At 41.9% G+C, this 19083-nt stretch overlaps 1 protein-coding gene across 1 annotated transcript in view; it reads left to right on the top strand.

The window, feature by feature from the left end:
• Positions 1–18804, top strand: part of LOC112253175 (potassium voltage-gated channel subfamily H member 1) — an 85318-nt gene extending 66514 nt beyond the window's left edge. Inside the window, exons 13-14 of the mRNA XM_024425169.2 lie at positions 16865–17275; positions 17386–18804. Of these exons, the coding sequence (XP_024280937.2) occupies positions 16865–17275; positions 17386–17835 (861 nt within the window). The 3' untranslated portion in view covers positions 17836–18804. The remainder of the gene's footprint in view (positions 1–16864; positions 17276–17385) is intronic.
• Positions 18805–19083: the final 279 nt, after the last annotated feature.

The raw sequence follows: 19083 nt of genomic DNA, 5'->3' as shown, positions 1-19083 counted from the left end.
AATATTTAGCATTTTACATAATATAACAAAGTACATTACAGTTGTGTGAGAGCATTTTGCATTTCCACATAATATTATAAATACGTTATATTACATCAGTTACCACTTATTCATTGTAAAATTCTTTATTTTGAATCTTTCTGAGAGAGAGAGAATTTAAGAGTTTTAGCTTATACAGCACCTTTCTCTGACCCAAAGTTAAGGACTTATTTAATGGAGAGAAAGATGCAGATATTCATAAATAGCCCATAAAAACTGAAATATGACATTTACATAAGTATTCAGACTCTTTACTCAGTACATTGACGAAACACCTTTGCCAGCGATTACACCCTCAAGTCTTCTTGGGTATGACACCACAAGTTTGGCACACCTGTATTTTGGGAGTTTCTCACATTCTTCTCTGCGGATCCTCTCAAGATCTGTCAGGTTGGATTGGGAGCATACTGCACAGCTATTTTCAGGTCTCTTCAGAGATGTTCGATCGGGTTCAAGTCCGGGCTCTGGCTGGGCCACTCAAGGACATTCAGAGACTTGTCCCAAAGCCACCCCAGCGTTGTCTTTGCTGTGTGCTTATGGTCGTTGTCCTGTTGGAAGGTGAACCTTCGCCCCAGTCTGAAAACCTGCTCAGGACTTCATCAAGGATCTCTCTGTACTTTTTTCCGTTCATCTTTCCCTCGATCCTCACTAGTCTCCCAGTCCCTGCCGCTGAAAAACATCCCCACAGCATGATGCTACCTCTACCATGCTTCACCGTAGGGATGGTACAAGGTTTCCGCCAGAACGCTTGGCATTCAACCTATAGAGTTCAATCTTGGTTTCATCAGACCAGAGAATCTTTTTTCTCATGGTCTGAGTCTTTAGGTACCTTTTTGCAAACCCCAAGCAGGCTGTCATCTGCCTGGCCACTCCACCATAATGGCCTGATTGGTGGAGTGCTGCAGAGATTGTTGCCCTTCTGGAAGGTTCTCCCATCTCCACAGAGGAACTCTGGAGCTCTGTCAGAGTGACCATGGGGTTCTTGGTCACCTCACTGACCAAAGCCCTTTTCCCCCGATTGCTGTTTGGACGGGCGGCCAGCTCTAGGAAGGGTCTTGGTGGTCCCAAACTTCTTCCGTTTCAGAACGGTGGAGGCAAATTGTTCTTGGGGACCTTCAATGCTGCAGAAATGTTTTGGTACCCTTCCTCAGATCTGTGCCTCGACACAATCCTGTCTCTAAGCTCTACGTACAATTCCTTCGATCTCATGTTTTTTTTTTCTTTCTCTGACATGCACTATCAACTGTGGGACCTTATGTAGACAGGTGTGTGCCTTTCCAAATCATGTCCAATGAATTGAATTTACCACAGGTATACTCCAATAAAATTGTAGAAACATCTCAAGGATGATCAATGGAAACAGGATGCACCTGAGCTTAATGTCGAGTCTCATAGCAAAAGGGTCTGAATATAAAGTAAATAAGGTATTTCTGTTGTTGTTTTTTAATACATTTGCAAAAATTACTAAAACCGTGTTTTTGCTTTGTCATTATGGGGTATTGTGTGTAGATTGATGAGCGTTAACAAAAGGGGAAGGGGTCTGAATACTTTCCGAATGCAGTATATTTAATATTCTGAGAAATGTATTGAATTATAGAGAGTTGGGAAGGAGCTGTGTGAGTGAACAGGAGTGAACAGGAGCTCCACATGAGGTAAACTACCAGGGTGGCAGATAATCCTGTGTTTGTGTGTGTGTGTGTGTGTGTGTGTGTGGCAGGCTATGGAGGAGGAGGAGGGCTTCAATAACGGTTCAATGCAGGAAGCAATTTACAATCAGCAGCAGTGTTTGGGGCAAAGGGAACCGAATGCTCAATTCTGAGGGGACTAAAAAGGATGGCAGTATGTGAACATCAATCTTGGTCCACTGTCACAGTTATAGTGAAAACGAATTAATCGTAGTAATGAAAAGTACACCCTTCCACGATTAGGGTGGTCAATGAAATTTACGGTTGCAATATTGTCACCTAGCCATCTTCCCCAGTGGGCAAAACTGGTTGCATCAACATCATTACAACCCGATTTCACCCTATAAATTGGTTGCAATGACATTCAACCAGATTTAAAAATGAAAGGAGGGCCGCACACTCCATGAGCTCAGATGCTTTAATACCATCGTTTAGGCAGCCAATCTGTCTTCATCAGGGTATAGTAATTGGTTGTAATGACATCAATTCAAATTAAAAAAGCAAGTCGAACACTCGTCTCTCCTTGATGTGGATTGATGTCATTCAACCCGCTTTGCCCACTGGGTTCCTCCTCTTATTTAACCATAGTTTGGACTTCTGCTCTTGTGAATGGCAGATTTCTTTTCTGTTCTGCCTTTGGGGAAATCAAAGGACCACATTTTAAATGACATGGACAACATGCCACTATAAAGACAGCTTAATGACAAAGTGTTGGTGTGAAATATCACAGAAGCAGAGTTTTGACAGAGTTTTGATTTAGGAGTGGACTCCTAAATGGCACGCTATTCCCAATATAGTGCACTACTTTTGACCAGGGCCCATAGAGCTATAGGGAATATGGTACCATTTGGGACGCCGGCTGTGTAAGAGACAGAGGACATTTGAGAGGATCAGTTGTGCAGTCGATCGCAAAGGCACACACTCTGCCACTGCCTTCCCTTGCCCTCATTCTAATGCTAGCGCTAATCCCATGCTGGTCCAGGCAGGAACACTCAGCATCTACACTCTCGCCTCAGCATCTTCAACGCGGGCTTGGAGTGCTATACTCTTCTTCGGCTGTCCTCACTGGAGAACCCTTTTTAGTTCCAGGTAGAATCCTTTTTGGGTTCCATGTGGAAAGGGTTCTACTTGGAACCAAAAAGGCTTCTTTAAAGGGTTCTCCTATGTGGACAGCCTTGTAACCCTTTTAGGTTCTAGATGGAACCTCTAAGAGTGTAGCATATGGAGCGGGTGGGTTTCTGGTGAGGGGAGTGGTCATTTCGATGTCAGGGTGGATGGTATGAGGGTTTCTGGTGAGGGGAGTGGTCATTTCGATGTCAAGGTGGATGGTATGAGGGTTTCTGGTGAGGGGAGTGGTCATTCAGATGTCAGGTTGGATGGTATGAGGGAGATAAAAAGGGCAAGGGGTGTTAGATTGAGTTGAGAGGGGCTGTGTGTGTGTGTGTGTGCTCCCACAGGGCTTCAGATGGTGTTTGCCAGTTGGTGAAATATGGGTGGGGGGGTGGAAGTGGTGGTTGATGGGTACTGTGGTCTGGGTAGGGGGCACACTGCTCTCTCTATACTGCTGTCAGCATGAGTGGTAGAGAGCCAAAGGCCATGCTAAAGAGTAAACCAAACAAAATACTGCACACAGGCAGAGGGAGAGGGAGAGAGACAGAATCTACTACTCTGTTAGGCCAAACGAGGGAGTAGAAGAGAGAAAGAGACGCCAATGTTGGGATCACACTTGAATACAAAATATATACAATATATTGTATGTGTCATTTGGTTTAATTCCAACAGATTGGTATGGTATAAGTTTAAACTCTTATCTGGTACAGTTTTTTCATTTGTATCTTCTGTTGCGTAACAGCATTCAGAGAAAAGACGGATACATTAGTGTCACACATCAATGCATATCATACGTCTAATGAGCCTCTGAAGACGACATGAATACACTACAGCATCAACCTACTTTGTGTTTTGTTATGGCTGAGTGGACCCAGATGCTGATGGCAAGTCTTAGAAGAAGTAACACCCTGTTGGCATCGCCATGGATACAATAAAGTGGTGAGTCGTCCATGCCCATTGATCTATCGAAAGAGAATCAAAATGACACTGCTTGCTTTGCCTTTAGGGGTCTTCTGCTACACATTCAAATGTCTTGGGTTTGGGTGCAGTATTACTCTGAAAAGACTGTCTTTCAGTTTCAAATTGTGAAAGTGAATTATAAATATCAATGATAAGCTAACAGATAAAGCACTTTTTTACACAACTTTTAATAAAAAGTTGGGTAGCATTATTTATATATATATGTGTATATATATATATATATATATATATATATATGGTAATTTAATAGCCATGGTCATTTAATTGTGCACATAGGGCGGTGCACAATTGGCCCAGCGTCATCCGGTGTGGGCCATCATTGTAAATAAGATATATATATATATATATTAAATGACCATGGCTGTTGTTTTGTCTTATGCAGACTGGATTTGCTCTGCGTTAGCTTGAGTGGTTCATGAGGCAGAAGGCTATGTTAGCATAGCGTCCCCATGAGAAAGTAAGGCTTGAGCCATAGGCGAGTTATGAACTTTCAGACCGCGCCATGGGAGTTCCTTACTGACTGAGCACATGTCTGTCCCAAAATACACAAGCACAAATACGCACATCAACACTGTCTGTGCATGTGTGTGTGTTACCCTTTCTGTGTACCCGGTCTCTGTCTTTTATCTAAAGATAAAAGTGCAACACTAACACCTCAATACCTCAGGCCACAATTTTTCTTTGTACACAACATTCGTCTTGACTGCTCTGCACAAAGCAAGACATGTCTTGACTGCTCTGCACACAGCAAGGCATTGGTTCCTCCCTTGAGGTGATATGGAATATTAAAGCAAACAAAGCAGACAGCAACAACGAAGAGAGTTAGATAACTATGGTACAGTCAGTGGCGACCCATCATTCGGGGCAGGTGGGGCCGAGCCCCACATTTTTAGCAACAAATGGGGCTTGCCTGTTTTGCATGTTATTTTGGCATTAATACGTCACATATCAGTTTGTAAACAATGTAAAAATATATATCATTGAGTTAATAAAACCACATACGCATCCGAGTGGCGCAGCAATCTAAGGCACTGCATCCCAGGGTATCACTACAGACACCCTGGTTCGAATCCAGGCTGTATCACAACCGGCCGTGATTGGGAGTCCCATAGGGTTGTGCACAATTGGCCCAGCGTCATCCGTTGTAGGCCATCATTGTAAATAAGAATTTGTTCTTAACTGACTTGCCTAGTTAAATAAAATAAACATTTACAAACATGGTCTCTTTTTTGTTTTCTTGAGTAAGGCAGCTCCAAAATGCAGGTGTTTCAGTCTAGCTCAGTGCTTTCTGTGGTGGTGGGGCAAGCTAGCAGAAAATACAGAGCGTTGTGCCATGATTGGCTCAGTGTTCTGCCACTCATGAGGACACTACGTGACCGCCAAGTCTAAGGGTAGAGCTTGGAAAATCTTAGCTAGCGGTGATCATCATGAATCAAGTCGACAATCAACTGGCAAATCCTTTTTGATCCTTTAATCCCCATATGAAGAGAAATAATGAAGAGACATTATAGATAAAACATATTACTCATCGGCCATTGGACATACCCATTCCACAACAAGTTGGAAATCGCAAATTCAACAATGAGTGGTTTGGAAAGAATCAGTGGCTAACTGCAAGCATTGCAAAGCAATCATTAGCCTTCTATTCAGTGGAGTGGCTGTGTGGTCCCAAGTCTAAGATTAAGGGTCTGTTTTCCTAGTATAAAATGATAAACATTCAACATTGGCAATGCTGGCAGTGAAGCATGATTTGTGCCGCGCTCAAAACAACTGTTAACTCAGAACTGCAAAATATGACAAGTGAGTTCAAGACAACTGGGAAGTGTAAAAATGTATTTTTACTACTGGGGAAAATTTGTTTTGAACTTTGATACTAGAGGTTGACCGATTTATGATTTTTCAACGCTGATATTGATACCGATTATTGGAGGACCAAAAAAACCAGCTACCGATTAATCGGATGATTTTTATATATATTTGTAATAATGACAATTACAACAATACTGAACGAACAATGAACCCTTTTATTTTAACTTAATATAATGCCTAAATAAAATCTATTTAGTGTCAAATAAATAATGCAAAAACAGTGTTGGAGAAGAATGTACAAGTGCAATTTGTGCCATGTAAAAAAACATTTTAAGTTCCTTGCTCAGAACATGAGAACATATGGTAATTCAATATTCCCAATTCTTCAATATTCCCAGTTAAGAAGTTTTAGGTTCTAGTTATTATAGGAATTATGACGCGTAAACTATTTCTCTCTATACCATTTGTATTTCATATACCTCATGTACATTTCAAATCCGCTTGTCGTCTCCTTATGCCATAGTTTGTACATCTCAATTGTCAGTAGCCATATCAGCTATGTTTTTTAAGGCAGTAAATGAGGTTGAATGAACTGTTTCTCTTCCAGACAAGGCTCCACTGATAAACCGGTTGTGACGGTGGTAAGGTGTTGGGACTCTGCTGTTGGGACAGCTTTATGTAGGCACTAATAGTTTGTGGGCACCGTTTGTCACCATTATTGTGCAATTAATGTATTGTTTAGTGTTGTGTAGGGGCTTTGCTGGAATGAATCCCACAAAAAAAAAATCATGCTTGTTTACATGCTAAAATCGCCACTGGGTAAAGTACAATATGTTTGCTTCCATACTGTACATCCAGTATTGTTGTCTGTATTTGTATCAGATAAATCAGGTGTGTGTGTGTACATGTGCATGCCTGTGCAGCCTGTTCGCTCTGACTAGATTTATGATAGTACCCTTTTTTGGAAGCGATACCTCCGATACGTATCAAATGTTACAAATGGTCTGGTTACTTAAGACCACAGGTTACTTTAGACAGAAACGAAAGTAGGGAGGTTGGTTGGGGAGGATGGGTGAGCGTATAAGGCACATGTCTATCAAACCAAAGGTTGCGTCTTGAATCGGGTCGGGACAGCTTTAGCATCATAGCTAATTAGCAACTTTAGTTAACCACAACCATACCAATTTGCAACTACTTAGCATGTTTGCTAACCCTAGACTGAACCACGTAAGGCTAACCTGCTAGCTATGTTACATTAACCTGCTAGCTATGTTACATTAACCTGCTAGGTAAGTTACATTAACCTGCTAGCTATGTTAAGCTAACGTGCTAGCTAAAGTTAGCCACAAATGTTAACACAACAAGACATATGATACTGTATGACCGCTAAGAAATTATTTTCCAGGGTAGTTAGCATTAGGAAAAAATACAATTTGTTCCCTAGACCTAGCTCAATATCAAGGCATTGGATAAGAACGAGACTACAGCATCTGTAAAGTGACCATTAGACTTGTAGGGGCGACAGTTTTTAATACATTTATAATTTATTGTTCTCACGTGTCAATAGAGAACCAAAGAGGTGCTACATTTTGGAGAATTTCTGACAATGCTCACATCTTTTTCAGAGTTCAAAACTTGGCCCAGCATCTCCATTGCTCAGCAACTCAACAACACAGCTGGCCGCCTGCACCAGCCAAACAGTCAAAATAAGTGTAGTGTATGAGATCAAATCTAGGCTACTGTACATAGCTATATGTTGGTATTCAAGCTGAGGTTAATCAATAAATGCATACAGATGATTGTCCAACGTGAAACAATGGGTCGGTTGTTAATAGTGAGCTGTTTTCGATTTGATAAGCCAATGATTGTGGTTTTGATTAGTTAGCTAGCTAGCTAACATAACATTATACATTGTTATGAGAGCACCTCCTCTAAGAGTATGAATTAGACTGTTAGAGATGGGTTGAATCCTATACAACCTGAATACACTGTTTGAAGTACAAGACACCAACCTAGCTACTGTAGTAGGTCAAAGCTGTGTGCTGGAAAACCTTGGTAGAGTATGGGTGAAGTAGGTATTGTGGTGCTCATGTGGATTTCCTTTATTTTTAGGCTTCAGACCAATGCCTACTTCTCCCTTAAAACATGTTTTTCTTTTGTCTGTAATACTGTACGGTCACTATTCCAGCAGTGCAACGCCACTGGACCATTTGTGAATGGCGCTGGAGAGGCTGGCTGACGTTTTACTTGCTCCTAACCAACTGTTATTTAATTAAAAAAAAAAATTGTAACACTTATTTTGTACATAATATTGCTGCTACCGTCTCTTATGACCGAGAATAACTACTGGACATCAGAACAGCGATTATTCACTACGATCTGGTAGATGCTTCTTCCTTTAACGAGTCTGACGTGAAGGATATACTGCTTTCCCGGGAACAGGCCCAAATCCCCATCATTTGTGTGAAGAAAAGACCGAGCGTGGTGGTTGAGCTGCCTTCTGAGAATTCGTAGGAGTATTTGAGCGAGTAAACCCCCACTGCCATCCGTTGTATTGGCCAATGTGAAATCATTGTAAAATAAAATCGAGGACTTATGAGCAAGATTAAACTGCCAACAGGACATTAAAAACTGTAATATCTTATGTTTCACCGAGTCACGACTGAACGACGACATGAATAACATACAGCTGGCGGGTTTTACACTGTACAGGCAGGATAGAACAGCAGCCTCTGGTAAGATAAGGGGTGTCGGTCTTTTGTATATTTGTAAACAACAGCTGGTGCACGATATCTAAGGAAATCTCGAAGTTTTGCTCGCCTGAGGTAGAGTGCCTCATGATAAGCTGCAGACCACACTATCTACCTAGAGGTTTCATCTGAATTTTTAGTCCCTGCCTACATACCACCACAGATCGATGCTGGCACTAAGACCGCACTCAATGAGCTGTATATCGCCATAAACAAACAGGAAACCGCTCATCCAGAGGCGATTCTCCTAGTGGCCGGGGACTCTAATACAGAGAAAATTAAATCCTTTTGACCAAATTTCTAACAGCGTGTTAAATGTGCAACCAGAGGGGGAAAAACTGTAGACTACCTTTACTCCACACACAGAGATGAGCACAAAGCTCTCCCTCGCCCTCCATTTGGAAAATCTGACCATAATTCTATCCTCCTGATTCCTGCCTACAAGCAATAATTAAAGTTGGAAGCACCAGTGACTCGGTCAATAAAAAAGTGGTCAGGTGAAGCAGATGTTAAGCTACAGGATTGTTTTGCTAGCACAGACTGGAATATGCTCCAAAGGGACTGTATGTAAATTCCCCAACCAGAAGCCATGGATTACAGGCAACATCCGCACTGAGCTAAAGGGTAGAGCTGCCGCTTCAAGGAGCTGGAAGCTTATAAGAAATCCAGCTTTGCTCTCTGACGAACCATCAAACAGATAAAGCGTTAATACAGTTAGGAAGGACGCCTGTATCTTTGTAGTGACTGGCTGTATTGATTAGAGGTCGAACGATTAATTGGCATGGCAGATTAATTTGGGCCGATTTCAAGTTTTCAAAACAATCGGTAATCTGCATTTTTAGACAATGATTATGGCCGATTACATTGCATTCCATGAGTAAACTGCGTGGTAGAATGACCACCTGTTACGTGAGTGCAGCAAGGAGCCTAGGTAAGTTGCTAGCTAGCATTAAACTTATTTTATAAAAACAATCAATCTTTACATAATCACTAGTTAACTACATATGGTTGATGATATTACTAGGTTAACTAGCTTGTCCTGCCGTTGCATATAATCAATGCGGTGCCTGTTAATTTATCATCAAATCACAGCCTACTTTGCCAAACAGGTGATGAATAAACATAATCTTTCTTAAAATCAATACACAGAAGTATATATTTTTTAAACCTGCATATTTAGTTAAAATAAATGCAATTTAGCAGGCAATATTAACTAGGGAAATTGTGTCACTTCTCTTGCGTTTATTGCACGCAGTCAGGGTATATGCAACAGTTTGGGCCGCCTGGCTAATTGCAAACTAATTTGACAGAATTTTACATAATTATGACATAACATTGAAGGTTGTGCAATGTAACAGCAATATTTAAACTTAGGGTTGCCACCCGTTCGATAAAATACGTAACTGTTTCGTATTTCACTGAAAGAATTTCCGGATTTGACCATATTAATGATCTGAGGCTCGTGTTTCTGTGTGTTTATTATATTATGATTAAGTCTATGATTTGATATTTCATAGAGCAGTCTGACTGAGCAGTGGAAGGCAGCAGCAGGCTCGTAAGCATTCATTCAAACAGCACCTTCCTGCGTTTGCCAGCAGCTCTTAGCAATGCTTGAAGCACAGCGCTGTTTATGACTTCAAGCCTATCAACTCCCGAGAGTTGGCAATACTACAGTGCCTATAAGAACATCCAATAGTCAAAGGTATATGAAATACAAATGGTATAGAGATAAGTAGTCCTATAATTCCTATAATAACTAGAACCTAAAACTTCTTAACTGGGAATATTGAAGACTTATGTTAAAAGGAACCACCAGCTTTCATATGTTCTGAGCAAGGAACTTAAACAAAACACAACACTTTCTTCTCCAACACTGTGTTTTTGAATGATTTAACCCAAATTGAACATGTTTCATTATTTATTTGAGACTAAATAAATATTATTTATGTATTATATTAAATTAAAATAAGTGGTAATTCAGTATTGTTGTAATTGTCATTATTACAAATATATATATATATACAGTATATCACAAAAGTGAGTACACCCCTCACATGTTTGTAAATATTTGAGTATATCTTTTCATGTGACAACACTCAAGAAATGACACTTTGCTACAATGTAAAGTAGTGAGTGTACAGCTTGTATAACAGTGTAAATTTGCTGTCCCCTCAAAATAACTCAACACACAGCGATTAATGTCTAAACCGCTGGCAACAAAAGTGAGTACACCCCTAAGTGAAAATGTCCAAATTGGGCCCAAAGTGTCAATATTTTGTGTGGCCACCATCATTTTCCAGCACTGCCTTAACCCTCTTGGGCATGGAGTTCACCAGAGCTTCACAGGTTGCCACTGGAGTCCTCTTCCACTCCTCCATGACGACATCGTCGTCATATATACAGTATATCCAAGCTAGTGGATAGCTTGGATGCCCCACTAGCTTGGATGCCAAGCCACATCTCTGACTTCGATGTTCATGACACCATCATTTCGCTTGGGGGTTGGAGGCTTAGAACCCTGTAGAGAGATCTGATATTCTATGTGGTTACATCTGTGTTTGAAAATCACTGCTCGGCTCAGGGACCTTACAGATAATTTTATGTGTGGGGTAAAGAGATGAGGTAGTCATTCACAAATCATGTTAAATACTATTGTTGCACAGTGTCCATGCACCTTATTATGTGACTTGTAGAAGACATTTTTACTCCTGAACTTATTCAAGCTTAATACTTTCTGAAGGCACTGTATATGTGGGCTAGTGACAGAGTTAATGTTACTGTCACGTTATGACCTTAGTTCCTTTGTTTTGTCTTTGTTTTAGTATGGTCAGGGCGTGAGTTGGGGTGGGCAGTCTATGTTCTTTTTTCTATAATTTGGGATTTCTGTGTTTGGCCTGGTATGGTTCTCAATCAGAGGCAGCTGTCAATCGTTGTCCCTGATTGAGGACCATACTTAGGTAGCCTGGTTTCACCTTTGAGTGGTGGGTGATTATTTTCTGTTCTGTGTATTCACCGTACAGGACTGTTGCGTTTAGTTCGTTGTCGCTTTATTGTATTGTTCTTTAGTGTTATAGTTATAATAAATATCATGAACACTTACCACGCTGCGCATTGGTCCTCCGATCCTTCCTACTACTCTTCCTCGTCAGAAGAGTAGTACTCCTCCTCGTCCTTCCTACTACTCCTCCTCAACCATTACAGTTACAGTGTTTGCCATGATTACCCCCCTTATGATGAGAGTCACTGGCTTAACCTAAATTAAGCTTGCCTCCTTACATAAAATAAAAAATACCCAATTGACGTGAAGCTTTTGTTCTCTGAAGCAGCCAGCTGGCAATTCAGCAGCTCACTGAATAATAGATGCCAAGCCACATCTCTGACTTCGATGTTCATGACACCATCATTTCGCTTGGGGGTTGGAGGCTTAGAACCCTGTAGAGAGATCTGATATTTAACGCATTACTTGGTAAGAGGAATTATAATAGCAGAAGATGTTTGGGATGTATATTGTGCAGATTTTAGCATGTAAATCTTGGTGGGGCAAACTGCCGCAAATTTTTTGGGGCAGCAAAACAGTTCATTCAGCCTCATTTACTGCCTTTAAAAAAACATAGCTGACATGGCTGACTTGCTTAAACAAATGTGGTTTCACTGACAATTGAGATGTACAAACTATGGCTTAAGGGAACAATGAGCGGATAAGAGGCAATCCGAGCTAGGACGGACGTAGTTATTGCTCTTACATTATTCTCCCTGTACATCAAGTCAGAACTGTAGGATAAATAAAGGGGGCATATAAGCAGACAATGAAAGCTCTTACAATATTCAACGATTACATTTCTCTAAAACAGGCTATAGGCTACATGTGCACCACCAAGTCAGAACAGTAGGCTAAGTTATGAGGGGGGGAAGGGACCAAATTATTAGGGTGAGACACATGGGCTACTAACAGCTTACTACACAACATACACTTATGTATTCTGTGGCCGCGAAAGTAATGCTATCTCCCTGGCATATTACATCATTCATGCAGCAACTTACAAGACATTTTTAGACTTACCTTGTTGTGCTGTGCTCACTTGAACAGGGCGGTGGCGCGGCGGTCCTTTTGGGCTCTAGAAAGAGGCTGGAGTTCCCCACTTTCCGAGTTGGATGATCGTTGAAAATTATTTTCCCAGTCAAAGGTAGTTTCTTTCAGAGTTCCCAGTTGTCTTGAACTCACTGAAGTCTGATATTTCCCAGTTCCGAGTTTCCAGTTGTTTTGAACGCGGCAGAAGTCATGCTGGATTGACAGCATGGCCAATGTATTCAAACTTTAGCAATTTGATATCACGAAATTGGGGAGAAAAAGAGGGTAAAAAAATAAAGGATAAACATTCACATACAACGCCATGGGCCAGAAGCTACAATCTTGTCTCTTATCTGCAACTCTCCTACCGAAGGTCGAGAGCCAAGCCGCACTGCTTCTTGACACACTGTTCGTTTAACCCGGAAGCCAGCCGCACCAATGTGTCGGAGGAAACACCACCGAGCTGATGACCGAGGTCAGCTTGCAGGTGCCCGGCCCACCACAAGCAGTTGCTAGAGCACCATGAGACAAGGAAATCCTGGTCGGCCAGACCCTCCTCTAACCCAGACGACGCTGGGACAATCGTGCGCTGTCCCACGGGCCTCCTGGTCACACATCCTGGGTTCAAACCCAAGGCTACAGTCGTGCCTCAGCATTCATGGATTTTGCCATTTCTAACTTCTTGTGTAATGGTTATGTCCAATGGCCAATGAGCACCAATACGTTATATAATCTATAATTTATCTTCATATGACAAGGATTGAATATGATTTGTTAGTAGATTGTTGACTTGATTCATGATGACGACTGCTTATCTAGCTTGCCAGCTATCATTTTGAAAGTATGATGTTAACATGATCAGTCCAATCCAAGCTTGCCAGCTATCGTTTTGAAAGTATTATGTTGACATGATCAGTCCAATCAAAGCTAAGGCAGATATAACATTATTTGAAGTAATTTTATCTGTTGCCAATGACCTTGAGCCTTTTAAGATGGGCACTTCTATTGTAAGTCTATGGCAGCACCCAAGGGCTTGAATTTTCAAGCTTTACTCATAGTGTCCACTTGAGTGACAGAACACTGAGTCAATCATGGCGCAACTAGAGAACATTGCCAACCCCTACACTCCTTATTTTCCACTGGCTGCCCCACCACCACAGAAAGCACTGAGCTAGGCTGAAACGCCTGCATTATTCTTTTTAAATCTAATCAATCTACACACAATACGGGTAAAATAATGACATAATGACAAAGCAAAAACAGGTTTTTAGACATTTTAGCTCATTTATTAAAAATGAAAAACAGATATACGACATTTACATAAGTATTCAGACCCTTTACTCAGTACCTTGTTGTGTCACCTTCGGCAGCAATTACAGCCTCGAGTCTTCTTGGATATGACGCTACAAGCTTGGCACACCTGTATTTGGGGAGTTTCTCCCATTCTTCTCTGCGGATCCTCTCAAGCTCTGTCAGGTCGGATGGGAAGCGTTGCTGCACAGCTATTATTAGGTCTCTCCAGAGATGTTTGATCGGTTTCATGTCCGGACTCTGGCTGGGCCACTCAAGGACATTCAGAGACTTGTCCGAAACCACTCATGCGTTGTCTTGGCTGTGTGCTTAGGGTCATTGTCCTGTTGGAAGTTGAACTTTCTTCTGAGTCTGAGGTCCTGAGCACTCTGGACCATGTTTTCATCAAGGATCTCTGCTCTTGCTCAGTTCATCTTTCCCTCGATCCTGACTACTCTCCCAGTCCCTGCCGCTATAAACCATCCCCACAGCATGATGTTGCCACCACCATGCTTCACTGTAGTGATGGTGCCAGGTTTCCTCTAGACGTGACACTTGGTATTCAGGCCAAAGAGTTGAATCTTGGTTTCATCAGACCAGAGAATCTTGTTTCTCATGTTCTGAGAGTCTTTAGGTGCCTTTTGGCAAACTCCAAGCAGGCTGTCATGTGCCTTTTACTGAGGAGTGGCTTCTGTCTGGCCCCTCTACCATAAAGGCCTAATTGGTGGAGTACTGCAGAGATGGCTGTCCTTCTGGAAGGTTCTCCCATCTCCACAGAGGAACTGTGAAGCTCTGTCAGAGTGACCATCGGGTTCTTGGTCACCTCCCTAATCTAATCAAGGCCCTCCTCCCCCAATTTCTCAGTTTGTCCGGGCAACCAGCTCTAGGAAGAGTCTTGGTGGTTCCAAACTTCTTCCATTTAAGAATGATGGAGGCCAATGTGTTCTTGGGGACTTTCAATGCTGCAGACATTTTTTTGGTACCCTTTCCCAGATCTGTACCTCGACACAATCCTGTCTCTACGGGCAATTCTTTCAACCTCAAGGCTTGGGTTTTGTTCTGACATGCACTGTCAACTGTGGGACCTTATATAGTATGTGCCTTTCCAAATCATGTCCAATCAATTGAATTTACCACAGGTGGACTCCAGTCAAGTTGTAGAAACATCTCAAGGATGATCAATGGAAACAGGATGCACCTGAGCTCAATTTCAAGTCTCATAGCAAAGGGTCTGAATACTTATATAAATAAGTTATTTCTGTTTTTGCAAAAATTTTAAAAATCTGTTTTCGCTTTGTCATTATGGCGCATTGTGTGTACATTGCTAGGAATTTGTATTTATTTAATCAATTTTAGAATAAGGCTGTAACATAACAGAATGTGGGTAAAGGGAAGTGGTCTGAATACTTTCAGAATGCACTGTATATATATATTGTTTTAGCTAAACAGGTGGGGCTCTGTCCCACCTGCCCTGTTGTGAAGTAGTTTAACAAACTACTAATGATAAACCAGCAGATTGGACTTTTGGGTAAAACTTTTCTACAAGCTTGCAGGTATAATGATTTATAACTTGTTATGCATTTCGCATATGTCTGCAGGGTTTGGGGTTTCACTCAAATGTAATAGTTTTCAAATGCAATCTAGAATGTGCTGCTAAATCTTTGTCTCCATAGATGTGAGGATAGCCATACTAATCTATTTGTTGTTTAATATTTCAGTCTTTGTGTGTGTGTGTTTGTGTGTGTGTGTGTCCAGTGAATCAATAAGTACATTTTTGCAATGAATATCATAAGATGAGCTCATTTTCATAAATACTTTGTTTAATATCTCCTGTTCGAACATTGATTGCATGTAGTTCATATTTTTCAACTCCATTGCATATATTATCCATCTTTCTCTACCTCTTTAGCTCTCTCTTTCCCATAGACTTCCAGTCATTGCGCTAACGCTAGTTAGCATTGGCTCGCAAAGCTGCCTCTTTCTTCATACTGAACACAGAGACATAAAAATGGCATTTTCAAGTTCATCTGGCTCAAGTAGAAAAGAGTCTCATTGCCATTAAAGTATCCCTTTAATGAGGAAATCAATCTCAGACCTTTATTTTTTTATGTATCATGGCCATGTTTTGATTTATTTTGATCAATATTGTTTTGCCTTTGCACAAGTCATGCGAGCGTTGCTTTGAAAAACATGCCCTATCAATATCATGTTGACTTATAATTTTGTCTAAATGTATTGTGTATGTAGACTTTTGTAAATATTGTATGTCGAAAAAAATTTGTCAACTGTGACTTACTAATTGATTGCTATCCAATTGTCTAATTGAAATGACCAATTATTGCCAATTGTTGTTCACTCAAACTTGTATGAATAGAGACTGCAGGAGTTTCCTCACACAGCACACCCTTGAAAAAGACCAAGTTGAAACGTTAGGTGTTTGTGCTGGCTCTAAATAAATGAAAATACGAAGCATAGAACTTTGATATTTTGCATGTGCTTTTCCTTATGAATATATATTTACAAATCCTAAGAAATGTGTTGACCATGAATGGTTAAAGTAATGTAATTTGTGGGACAACATGGACAACATTTGCTGTGTAAAATAGTGTATCAACATAAATACAACAATCTTTTTCTAAATGTCACCCAGAATCATCAAAAATAGCTGCTTTGTGTTTTGGTTAAAGTTCTGCTAAAGAATGATTGAGTTTCTGTCGAGAAAAAAGTCTAGAAACAAGAGGAGCCGTTTATATTTCCTTTGAGGGATTCCTTAAAAGGCATTATTTGCTGTGTTTTCAGTCTGATGGGATTAAATTAGTAATGCACTGTACCTGCACTTCCATGCTTACCTACTATAGATACTTACCTGTGTGCTAGTCTTAACTGTCAGAGAAGCTCATCATCGAACAGAGCTGAATTTGGTGCAGAAACACATTGACGTTTTTTTCACTTACTTTTATTTTATTTGTTATTTTATTTGAAAGTGCACCTTCTGGTTTATTGGTTAGTTCTCCAGATAGCTTAGCATAATGTGGTTAGACATACCACCCAATGCACAACATGAGCTACATAACACAGGATGGAGTTCATAGTAGAATTGAACTAATCAAGAGCCTGTTGTCTCTCTACAGATTGTGTTCAGAAAGATCAGCGATGTGAAACGAGAGGAGGAGGAGCGCCTGAGACGAAAGAATGAGGCGCCCCTCAACCTCCCGCCGGACCATCCGGTCCGTCGGCTCTTCCAGCGGTTCCGGCAGCAGAAGGAGGCCCGTGTACATCAGGAGCGGGCTGACCCATCCGATGACCTGGAGAGAGGCCAGACCGTTTATGTTGAGCCCATTCCCATCCATGAAATCATCACCACCACCAGCATTGTCACCGTCACCGAAAGTCCAGCCACGCCCATTCCTTCAATCTCCATCTTGGCGTCCACAACCTCCGGCCCCTCAGAAAAAGCCCAGCTCCAGGCCCCGTCTCTCCAATTGTCCGAGCCAGCCAAGGTCAAAGGCTGGGGTCGCTTCAAGGAGTCCAACTGGAACAAGGTATAACGAGAAACATAACATATTTAGACCAGGATTCCCAGCCTCCGATTGAATCCTGGCATTAGCTCTCCAGCCATCTGCATTAATACATTATATTCTTAATTTCCAAGGTGTCCAAAGCAGAGTCCATGGAGACGCTACCCGAACGGACCAAGGCAGGGGCAGCCCACGAGTCCCAGACCTCGCTCAAGAAAACCGGCTCGTGCGACAGCGGCATTACCAAGAGTGATCTGCGCCTGGACAACGTGGGGGACGGCGCCCGAACCACGGGCAACACGCCACAGGACCGCAGCCCTGTGGTACCCCCTGAGGTGGCCAAGCAGCACGCCTTCTACCCTATCCCAGAGCAGACTCTCCATGCTTCCCTCCTGGAGCTCAAGCTGGAGCTCAAAGAAGACTTGAAGGCCTTGAACACCCGCATGGCCGGCCTGGAGACTCAGCTAGCAGAGGCTCTGAAGCTCCTCAAGGCTCAAAGGAGAGCTCCCAGCTCCCCCAAGCCTCTCTTTGAGATCTCCAGACCCACCTCGCCAGACTCGGACAAGGAGGACATATTTTCGTAGAAGCAGAGGGGCTTATGTTGAGTGTGTGAAGATGGTTAACAGATTCAGAAAATCTTTATTGTCCCAATACTGGGCAATTTGGTCATAGGGTCAGAGATGTTGCAAGTTGTTGGCGTGTCTCAGCTGAGGCCTTTGCTTAGCCCTCACCTTGTTGATGCCTGTGAAGAGCAGCAGATGATGATGCTACGATGCTGTTAATTTTAAGAGAACCTGGTGGTTTTACCCCTGTGGGCCATGGAACCTTGGAGTTGAGCCCGTTGGTCACTTTGAAGATTCTGGGGTGAGTGCGGTGAAAGGGTTTCAAGGCACAGTGCAGTGACCTTAAGACCACCATGAGTTTGGCTACCCTCTGTGACCTACAGACACAGGTTCACACCTATACTCCTGTACGCTTGTGTTGTGCTAGTCTGCTCGCGCACATCGGCTGTATATTTTGGTAGAGACTTTATTTTTTTTTACCAGTCTATGGAGTAAGAGCAGAGCAGCATTGAATGTTGTATTGTTCACCTTCATTATCCTTGTAGATCTCCAGGGGGATCACTATCTATCAGTGGTTCTCAGATTATCTATAAGGGGTGAATACATATTTTACTTTCTTTGTGCCACCAGTGTACAATAGATTCTGTATGTATTCACAATGTCATTCTATCACCCTGTAATACTTTACAAGACTTTCTGTATACACTATATATATATAAAAGTATGTGGACACCCATTCAAATTAGTGGATTCGGCTATTTCAGCCACACCCGTTGCTAACAAGTGTATAAAATTGAGCACACAGCCATGCAATCTCCCTAGACAAACACTGGCAGTAGAATGGTCTTACTGAAGAGCTCAGTAACTTTCAACGTGGCACTGTCATAGCATGCCACTTTTCAAACAAGTCAGTTAATCAAATTTCTGCCCTGCCCTGGTCAACTGTAAGGGCTGTTTTTCATGGTTCGAGCTAGGCTCCTTAGTTCCAGTGAAGGGAAATCTTAACTCTACAGCATACGATGACATTCTAGATGATTCTGTGCTTTCAACTTTGTGGCAATAGTTTGAGGAAGGCCCTTTCCTGTTTCAACATGACAATGCCCACGTGCACAATGCAAGATCCATACAGAAACGGATGCCGAGATCGGTGTGGAAGAACTTGACTGGCCTGCACAGAGCCCTGACATCAACCCCGTCAAACACCTTTGGGATGAAATGGAACGCTGACTGCGAGCCAGGCCTAATCACCCAACATCAGTGCCCGACCTC

Source organism: Oncorhynchus tshawytscha, linkage group LG16 (assembly GCF_018296145.1).
Source record: "Oncorhynchus tshawytscha isolate Ot180627B linkage group LG16, Otsh_v2.0, whole genome shotgun sequence".
NCBI classification, from domain to species: Eukaryota; Metazoa; Chordata; class Actinopteri; order Salmoniformes; family Salmonidae; genus Oncorhynchus; species Oncorhynchus tshawytscha.
Note: the sequence above shows the minus strand (reverse complement) of the source record. Positions and strands in the feature narration are given on the sequence as shown.